The 10,735-nt window shown below is 45.6% G+C and overlaps 1 protein-coding gene across 1 annotated transcript in view; it reads right to left on the bottom strand.

Annotated features, from left to right (window-relative positions):
- Positions 1–7,539: 7,539 nt before the first annotated feature.
- Positions 7,540–10,735, bottom strand: part of LOC120056986 (rho GTPase-activating protein 32-like) — a 242,900-nt gene continuing 239,704 nt past the window's right edge. The window contains exon 23 of the mRNA XM_039005315.1: positions 7,540–10,663. Coding sequence (XP_038861243.1) covers positions 8,519–10,663 — 2,145 coding nt within the window. The 3' untranslated portion in view covers positions 7,540–8,518. The remainder of the gene's footprint in view (positions 10,664–10,735) is intronic.

Raw genomic sequence — 10,735 nt, 5'->3', positions numbered from 1 at the left:
TAAGGTAATTTGATAACAAATTGGTGATATTAATGTTATGGATAGTGAAGGTGAAAAGTCACTAGAGGGCGCCATTGGACATTTTAAGCATATGGGCCTGAAAACACAAGGAAGACTTGGTTGGTTTCAGGAACTAAGGAGCGGCACTGATAACTCTTAAAGTAGATAAGACACTTGACAGAGAATTGTTAGATTTGTGCCAGTATTGATACAAGGGCGGGGCCATGTATCAAAAGGGGGATGGAATAGGACACGTTGTGGTGTGGCCTATTAGTTAAAAATTTCTGGAGATGGTTGACTAGGATAATAATGGATGACATTGTAGCTAATCAGATAGAATGACAGAGGTTCTAGCAGAACACATTAAAAAACTGTTAATTAACCAAACCCGTATGTGCAAGATTTTATGCTCTACAGGAGAACTACAGGAGGAGATTACCCACATGAATGGGCCAGGGGACTGGGTCTGGGTCCAATCACTAAAGAAAAAGGACTGGAAGCAGCCATGGTGGGAGGAGTCATACCAAGCACTCCTGGAGACTGCATTCGCAGTGAGAATAACTGAAAGAACAACCTGGGTTCATATCACACAATGCAAGAGGGTAGGACACACTGACACTGCCGAACAATCACAGGGGTAGGAGCAGAACCAGAACCAACAGGGTACTGGGGGCCAACTCTCTACCGAAGATGTCCTTATACCCGACCTTTCCCCGCTGTGAGCGTTCATAGAAGTGGAAGTGTGGCTTGGCCTCTGGCTGATGATGTGTTCTCTGGGAGAGGTTGGGGCTTTAGAGGGGTATTGGTTGTTCTGTGCTGTCTGATTTGTGGGAGCCATATTCCTGATACACCATGAGCCCCCGAGAAGGCTAAAGAGGGAAACCTGACCCATAGTTTAGACGATGAGGATTTTGTATTAACCAAGCATGAAGGATCACTTAATCTGGATAAGCAGGGAAGAAATTGAGATATTTGTGGAACCAGGAGAATTGAGCCAAAATGTTTGGTTTTAACACCTGTGTATAGGAGTGTGCCAGTGTACCTGTGTAATGGGCATGGGTGTGCTTATTGGGAATGGAGGAGGGGTTACCCGTACAGCATAGGGAACCCGACAAAAGTAGACAGGTTTCCCATTATCTGGGGAAGGAGTGAGGGGCAGACTGATGTTTGTAAAGGTGATGAAATCCTACTAACCATCAAGTCTATTAAGCTCTCCGATGCAGGTACCTATACCCTGGGATTGGAAAGAAACGGGGCGGATACGATGGGGATGGTTACCGTCACAGTACTGCCAAAAACACCACCAGTTCCAACAGGCCAAGGCCAGGTTCAGCCGAACTCCTCCACCACTTCAAGACCGTGTGCCACATCATCACCTAAGCTCTCCAATCCGGTACAGGTAATAAATGTAAAGGATATATCAGACAGTGACCAATTGGGGACTGAAACTGGATATGAGGGTAGGGAGAACATGTGGTTAGCCTATATGAGATACACCGCCAGAACACTTAATAGAAAAGACTGTGTGATCTGCGGACATGCTAGACCTGTTCTGGCTACTCACCCATTGGCCCTAAGCAGTGGGGAGGTTGGATGTGCATAATGGAGGGTTTTTAACATAACAAGCTAAATTCGAACCTGTGTAAAGCTCTGAGTCTTGTGTTCCCAGAAGTCCCCCCCAGAAGGCACCGTGGGGAGTTAAGGCATATGGGGGAAATTACAGCTGTATCACTGGTACAGGTAGGGGTATAGACTATGGGAGGCTCCCTACTGCGTCCCTAATGTCACTATTAATGCCACCTGGCCCGTTGAAGGGCTGAACCAAACTAGAGGTGTTGCTGATGTATGGTGGATGCGTGGACCTGTCAGGCGGTTGACCTCCATTTTGAAAGGAGACTGGCAGGGCACATGTGCTTTGGCCAGTCTGATAACACCATTGACTATTATTAAGGTTAGAGCTAACCAACTCCTGGGAGCTACACATGACACAGAGGCTCGGGACCAACCCAGGAGACGGCAGAAACGTGATGCTCCTTGGTCCGAGGGTACAGATAACATCCACACCAACCTGTTGGGGTTCCCTGTAGAGGTCCCCCACGAATTCTAGGCGTTAAACAGAAGTGATGGTCTGTGGCATTTGTTGCCCATTATTGGCCCAGCTATTGTTGATGCTAAGCAAACTGCCTGGATCAATTATATTTACTATAATCAACAATGAGTTAACCACACCGCACTTATAGAGATGGCTGAACAATTGGATGCCACCTCTCGAACCGCTAGACAAAATAGGCTAGCACTAGACATGATTCTGGCCAACCAGAGAGGTGTTTTGTAAGATGTTTGGAGAACAGTGTTGTACGTTTATTCCTAATAATACCAGTCCGGATGGGAGCAATTCAAAAGCTCTGAGCGGGTTGGAAAAGTTCTGTGGAGATAAGGGGTGTTGCAGGTGTGGAGGAGGATGGACTGTTACCCTGGCTGGATGGTTGGTTTGGTAAGTACACTACATTGATGGTTACTGGATTTCTGACCCTAGTAGTTGTATTCCTTATGTTAATGTGTTGTGCTGCTTGCATCATACCTTGTCTAAAGAAATCTGTTACAGATGTAGCGAAGGCTGCTGGTATGATGCCTGTGTTTGATGCTCCGGATGGAGATGCTGATACTGAGTCAAACTACAGGAGAAAGATGGGTCTGACTGAGGATGACCCTTGGTTTGCTGTGGGTGAAGTGGTCGTATAATAAAAATAAAAATTAATAATAATAAAAAGAAACAATATACTTTTTATCCAGGTCATTACATTAGTCCTCCCTGTTGTGAAGGTTTGAAGTTCCCGGGTGGCAAGGAGCCCACCTGGTACAAGATGTATAGAGGGAGAGACCAGAGGGTTAATTTTTTAAAATATATATTCTGTCTGTAATCATGTTGTTATGATGACACCCTGGGGGGTGTCAAAAGGGGGAATCTAAAACCCCACCGATGTTTTTATTTTTGTTTTGCATAAAAATGATAAATTTCATGAAAATAAATATCCTCCTAGGTTGAAGGTTTCAACGACAACCCAGTATATGGATCTATAAGTTGGTTACACCCCATGAGGGTGTAAAAAGGGGGAAATTGTTAGGATTTATGTTTATGCACTATAGGCTGTTAGCATATTGGTTGAATATTGTTTTGTTACACACACACACACACAAACAATACAGAGGGGGGTGTGTGTGTAGGTGTAAGGACTGACCAACACGGGCCATAAAAGCTGTGGACAGTCTGGAGAGGGGAGGGGTGCATCTCTCTAGGCCAACCAAGAGGTTAGAATACTGGACAATACCATATTAGGAACTGTTTCAGTGTAGAATCGACAGACACAAGACGGATCTAATCTACTCAGCAACCAGATGTGGACAAAAGGAACGCGCCAAGGGGCTTGGACAAATCCGAGGGCCAGCAAAGGCGGGGCAAAGTCTAAACCACGCCCCGCCTCTACTGTGATAGGCCAACAGACGCGTTGAAACTACTTCATCACGGTATAAGAACAGCTGTTTACGTACTTCCTGCCAGTTCCCTGTTAACCCTGCGTGGTGATACAGCGAACCCGTATATATGAAAATTGCATTTGCCATTCATTGTTTGCGGTAATTAAACATAATTAAAGAAAGTTAGCAGACCTTGCTTTTTATTTATCCTGACACCGGATGTGTTACACGCAGCGTTCACAGTATAAAAGAAGATGTCTGTACTATTTCAGTCAGTTCTCTGCTTTACCCTGCGTGGTGATACAGTGAACCCGTATATACGAAAATTGCATTTACCATTTATCGCTTATGTTAAACAAAAATACTTAAAGTATATTCGGTGACTCTGAATCACATTTTATCCTGATACCAGATTCAATTGACGCAACCCTTGACAGTGTGCCTCTCTGTGACATAAGCTAAACATCTAGCTGGCTAGCTCATCATGTCTCAGTCTAAACTGTACACTTAAAAATACAGAAAGGAGTGGGAATCAAACCCTGAATTCAAAGGCTGGTTGAAGCTGTTTATTGGAGATGATACACGGGCATACTGCCTGTATTGTAAGGCTGATTTCTACGCCAAACTTAGTGATGTAAAAAAACATAGTCAAAAGGCAAAGCCTTATAACAGTTCCACCCAAAACAAGCTGCCATTTATGGTCTAAAAAATTGACTCTGCAAAAAAGGCTGAGGCCACCATGGAATTGGCTATCGCTGAACACTGTTGTTCCATGCTGGCATGTGATCACATTGGAGAAGCATGTAGAGCTGCTTTCTCAGACTCCACTGCTGCTACCCACTTCAAATTGCACAGGACAAAATGCAGAAATGATTAATGGTGTTCTAGCATCATACTTTCTGAAAAAGTTGGTCGCCGATGTGGGTGACCAGCGTTTCAGCCTCCTCCTCCATGAGTCCACGGATGTAAGTGTTTCTAAGTACCTGGGGGTTGTGATAAGGCACTTTAGTGACACCAAGCAGACAATTGTATCAACATTTCTGGGGCTTGTTGAGTTGGAGGGAGGATGCCAAATCTACCAAATCTTGTATTAAAAAAGAGAAACTCCTGGGGATAGGGACTGACAATGCCTCTTATGACGGGGATTAACAATGGGGTCCATAAAGTGATGAAAGAGGAGTTTGGCCTCAAATATCTGGTTCTTATTCGCTGTGTGTGCCACTCTCTGCAGCTTGCTGTAAGTCATGCTTCCAATGACACCCGTAGTGTGGAGTACTTGGTATGAGAGACTTATAACTGGTTTTCAGTGTCTCCAAAGCACAGGGAGGCCTACAAGGCCATATATGAGACCATCAACTGTGGGGAGAAACCTTTACAGATAACCAAGGTGTGTGCCAGACGTTGGCTCTCCATTGAACCCGCGGTTTCACGCATTTTGGACCAGTGGGAGGAGCTTAGGCTGCATTTCGCAGTCACCAAGTCCAGTGAACACTGCTACATGGCTGAGGTTTTATACTCCAAACATATTGTATTTTACTTTTTTGAAGTCAGTGCTGGGTGAGGTTCAGTTGGCCCTCAAGGCTTTTGAGGGAGAGCAAGTAGATCCTCTTAAGCTACTTGACAGCTTGGTTAGCCTGATCAAGTCTGTGAGCAGCAGGGTGCTGAATCCACTGGGAAATGTTGATGTACTCAAAGGGCCAATAGATGGATACATCAGTCCCAAACCGTACCTTGGTTACCTTTTTGAGTCAAAGGCAGCTGAGCTCCACCTTGCGCCTGAGGATGAAAACAATTTTAGAAAGCGGTGTGTAGCCTTCACCATCTCCCTCACTAATGAGTTGAGGGTGAGACTGCCGGACAACATTGAAGCATTGCAGTACATGTCAGTTTTCAATGTGGAGGAAACTCTAAAGCACAATAAGAGCCCTGGAGAAATAAAAAAATAGCCAAGCTCCTTGGCTACTCCCCTGCAGGGATAGACAAGATTGTCCATCCCCTGCAGAGATAGACAAGATTGTCCAGCAATGGCGTGCCATCTATCTTAGTAAATGGAATGAGACAAAAAACACACTGGGCTTCTGGAGTGAGATTTGGAAGTTCAGGGATGCAGCTGATATCAACCAGTTTCAAGAACTTGCCATGGCTGCTGTGTCTGTGTTGTTCTTGCCACACTCGAATGCTGAAGTCGAGAGAGTATTCAGCCAGATGTGTGGTAAAAAGCAAACTTAGAAATCAGATATCCTTGCAGACCCTTAACTCCATCCTGTACATTCGATATGGACTGAAGCTGTCTGGTGAGGCTTGCTATAAGCACCAGCTGCCTGATAATGTTTTGCAGCTTTTTGGCACATCAGCTGCTTACTCATTTAAGTCAGCTCCCTCAGTTGCTGAACCTGCCATAGAGAGCCTTGACCAAAATGACGATGACCCACTCTTTCTGTGAGCCAGCACAGCTTGTGTGTGTTGGAGGGGGGTCTGAAAAAAAAACAATTAACCTTAATTAGGGCTAGACTAGTTACCATAATTTTCTCACATTGCCATTGACAGTTTTTTCTATTGTCTCTTTTTGGTCCATTTAGATTGTTCATGTAGATTGTATACAAATAAATACAAAAAACGTTATGGTTAAAAATGTTCACGTTTTACTGTTGTAGGCTCCTAAGTGGACCATAAGGTTAAAAACCAAACTAAATTAAGAAAACTAAGCTAAAAAACAAAAAACTAAGTAACTCCGCCAGAGTGTCTCTTTTGTGTCACTTTTGCCAGTCCCAAGCCCGGATAAAGGAGGAGGGTTGGAATTGTGACATAAAAAAAAAACAAGAATCGACAGAAGTTAATTTGTAGTTCTAAACATATTTAGGGTGTTTTTTACTCACTTTTTGTCTCTCCCACAACGTTACTCCTCTCTCCTACAGCGTCCATCACAATTACATGCACATTGCCAATTATGCAAATTAGGTGATGACGTGATTTAGCGACTTCTAGCGACTTTTAGGACAGCCAATAGCTACTTTCCTTACTGAGGAGTTGGCAACACTGCAGCTCGCAGATACAGTGCGGCTATAGTCAACTACATGATTAGATTATTATGAACAAAAGAGCGAGATTATTTTTATTTGTCAAACAGCAACCAAGCATCATGTCACCAGAATAAGACTCTCAATATTGGAAAGAAACAAACTCATCACTGCACTTTCACCACCCTGTGAAGTTTTTTTTTTTTTTTTCTTTTTTTTTTTTCTCTTTGGGGGGTGGATCAGCTTAATATTGCGGAAAGAATGTTGCTTCCAATGTAATTGTCTGCATCATTTCCAATCCCCCATATTTTTTGGGGTAAATATATATATCTATTCACGTATGCATACATATACACATATATACATACACATACCTACATAGACATACATACTTTTTTTAAAGAGTATACCTTTATTATTATTACCTGTAAACCCTACCACCCTGTGAAGTTCATAATTTATTTCTAGCCTAATTAACTGCATGCTTTCCTGAGTTGTAGTGGGTGGCCCACACACACCATATCATCGCGTGACTCCAAATGTACTTCTAATGGTCATTATATAAATATTAGAGCATAAAAAGGCACTTCCACTTCTCACATAATTAATTTTACTAATTCAAAAACAACCCACCTTGTCTAGTGTACTTTGTTTTGTCAACATTTGGAAAGTTTACCAACACATTTGCTGTTTCCATCAGGCCTGTCGTGACAGTTTAAGACCTGCATTTGAAATTGAATGAGATTAATCTGAATCCTCTGTCAATTTGACTGTCTGTTGACAAATTGCACTGAAAGCAGACAGTTGATTCTGAAAAGGTTATCCCACTTTTTTTCTTCTTCAAAATGATCCCAAACATTTATGCTATAAATGACTTTATGGTTTTCCACTCTGGGAACATATAAAACAATATTTTTCACATACTCAATGATTATGTACATTATTTCAAAATGTACTGTAGTGAATTCACTTGCTCGAGCTGAGCAAGCATTTCAATTTGTGTGAAGTGTTGTATAATATCAATTTCTTGGAAAGAACACATTTTTCATAACTTTATTAAGTTAGTCCATTGAAGTTCTTTGCAATTGGCAGAAAAAAACAAGACTACAAAACAAAACACATTTTAAAATAATAATTATTTTACAGCTCCCAAGGTAACATTCTCATAACCAGTCGTTAGCCCATACATGAGCAGGAATGCTTTCACGATCAAAAAGACTGCCAAAATGTTTGGTCCCTCTTACAATGAAGAACAGGCCTCTGTTCCCAAAAATTCCAATATATTTAAATTCACTCTGCTTTATAGCAAAAATACATAAAATCTAAGAATGGCACAGTCACAGAGCAAATAAAATATTAACATAACCCTACTGTACTAGGTGAAAGTACCCTGTGTAGTTCTAGTACTCTTGGGCCCGACCCCAATTCAGAGATGTTTGAAGACTGAAACATACTGCACCGCCATGTGTACACAGAGACAGGAGGGAGGGCACGATGATTTGAACAGATTTTCTCCCACAACAACTTGTACTGTAACATCCAGAAAGTACACAATGGATACAGTGGTACATAGAACAGTTCTGTAAGTGATTGAAGAGTACATGCATTTCTAAAATGCAAACCTTCATCCCTGTTATGCTGGAAACCAAACAAAAAAAAACTATTTTTACCAGTAATAGTTATTTTTACACATTTACATTTTTTTGCGATTCTGGTTTCACATACCTTTTGTTTATAATATCATAAACATTTATATGATCTGCCACCATTTCAATGAGTCATGACCACGTGGCTTCTTAGAACAATTGAAGAAATTATGGTTAATTCAGTACATTCTATAAAAAGTATCTTATTAGATTTTTACAATTCATAAAAAATACAGGGAAGAAAAATAATGTGAAACGGTCCAACAACAGTCCACTGTCCTGCAGAGGCTGTGGAACTTTTGAATCTCGTGTTGAGTCACTTATTTGCTTCCTAAAACCCAGGCAAAAGTTTGTTTAACACATTTTTCTCAAGTGTCTTCTTCATTCTGCATGTATTTCTGTCTCGGGCCTCTGCAGGGCCAGTTCAGCTGGGATGAAGGCACCCTGGCCCAAGGCAGTGGAGTACGCTCTGTTGCTGTGGCTGCCCGTGAAGCCAGGGTTGGTGGGGAAAGAGCCCGAGGAGCCCCCACAGGGGTTTTGCATGGGGGCCTGTGGCTGAGGTAATGCTGCTGGGTGGTAGTCATCCATGTTGTCGTAGTGGGACTGCACCGTCATGGTGCTGTGTCTCTGCTGCCCACCGTGGGGCTGATATGAGTATTCTCTGTCTGGCTTGGGCATGGCGGCTTGGCTGTAGTGCTGCTGCTGCTCTTGGACGCATTGCGACCGCTCAGGCTTGGGAGGGGCCTGCGCTTTGACGGGGGCCGACTGTTGTTGCTGGTCATCTTTGTCCTGGTAACCACCGGGTGTTTTGGCCCTGTTCGGATGCCGGTCTGGATCGGACCGTTGGTAGCGAGGTTGGAAGCTCCGAGCTCCGTCCCCTGGGTCGTGTCGACTGGGGTCCTGCTGATGGGACTGGTTGCAGGGTGGGTGTTGGACTTGGTGCGAGTGGGAGGCCTCGCAGGCCCTGGAGCTGCTTTGTTTGTCCCCAGTGACAGTCCCCTGACAGTGGTTCTCTGTCTCCATGTACATGAGGACGTCAGGGTCTGACACCAAGTGTCGGGGAGCGTGCTGGGAGCCTGGCGGTACGCCGTAACACCCATCTTTACTCTCGGCAGACATCAGCACAGATTTGCTGGGGTCTGAATTACTGCGCAGGTGTAGGGTTTCGTACCCCCCCAGGTCGCCAGGCATGAACAGGCCTAAGTTGTCATACTGAGACATGACAGGACCCCTGACCTTCTGCCTTGCCTGGCTCTCCCTGTGGATGGAATGCATCCGGAGCCTTTCCGACTCCTCGGGGTCCCAAGCAAAGTAGAAGGTGGCTCTCTTGGAGCCGTGGCCCGGGGGCACATCTCTGCTGAACAAGCTTTGCTCCTTTCCCGGCTGAAGGACAGGGCGGGACAGGTAGTGGTAGCCGCCCGCCTTGCCCCCCGACCGGCTGAGGGTGGGCCTTAGGTCCCGGCTGCTGAACGAGTGTAAGTGCCGCAGGCGGATGGTCCCATAGGGGTCCACGTCGTAGTAAGGGGCGTCCAGCGGGTTGGCGCCAGGAGAATAGGGGCCGTAACGGTACTGCACCCGGCCATTCTCAAAGTAAGGCTGGAGCTGGGTGACGTGGTAGTCGGCCTGAGAGGACTGTTGCGGCTGCTGCTGATAGGCCTTGCACTGGTAGAAGGGCCGCTGGTAGTACAAGAGCTCGTCGTCCGGAGGAACCTCGGTCCGCTGGATGGGCACCGAACGGATGGTTGAGGGCACGTGTAGCGAGTGCACCCTGCGGATGGCGGGGTAGACTGGGGCTCCCTCCATTGGACCATAAACCGGGCCGGGGGAGATGTACTCACCCCTCCTGGGGGGCCCGCGGTGCTTCATAGACTGGTGGTAGGATCTGGAGTGAGCATGGGTGTTGTAGCGGTGGTCCGTGCGGCTACTGTAAGGTATCTGAGGCTCCGACCTGGACACGTAGGAGAGGTGTGACGGAACACTGTCTGGCCGGTAGTGGTATGAAGGTTTCCCCATGGGAATAGCCCGTTGGCGGTAGTAGGCCTCCTCAGGAGGCTCCAGTAAGGCGGCCTCTCTCTTGGTGTGGTAGAGGTAGGCTGACTGGTGGGTGGAAGACTTTAGCGCGGGAGGGGGAGGATGGGTGAGGGCCTCTTCAGGCGTGGAGGCCTCTGCCAGGATGTTGTGGAAGATGGCAGGGTTGGCAGCCTCTGTGTGTCTGAGGACAGCGGTTGCCAGTTTGCTCTCGATGGAGCGGACGGGAGGCGTTGGCCCATGGGCATGATGGCGGGTCGCAGGCTCCATGCGGGGCTGTACTGGCTTTATAGCCTCCCATGGTCTCTCCACCTGCTCGGCTGGGGTGGGGGCCACTCTGGCATTAGGCTGGGGATGGGGCTGTGACTGGGCCTGTGGGTGAGGATGGGACTGTATATGAGGCTGTGATTGAGGCGGAGGTTGAGGCTGCAGAACTGCCACTGGCTGCTCCAAAGGTTTTGGAAGAGTTGGCGTCCAGACGCTATCATTTACATGGACCTGAAAATGAACCAAAAACAATTCCAGTTGGCTATATAGTTACTATTTCAAAGATATGCTGCAAATATTACA

This window comes from Salvelinus namaycush, chromosome 12 (genome assembly GCF_016432855.1).
Source record: "Salvelinus namaycush isolate Seneca chromosome 12, SaNama_1.0, whole genome shotgun sequence".
NCBI classification, from domain to species: domain Eukaryota; kingdom Metazoa; phylum Chordata; class Actinopteri; order Salmoniformes; family Salmonidae; genus Salvelinus; species Salvelinus namaycush.
Note: the sequence above shows the minus strand (reverse complement) of the source record. Positions and strands in the feature narration are given on the sequence as shown.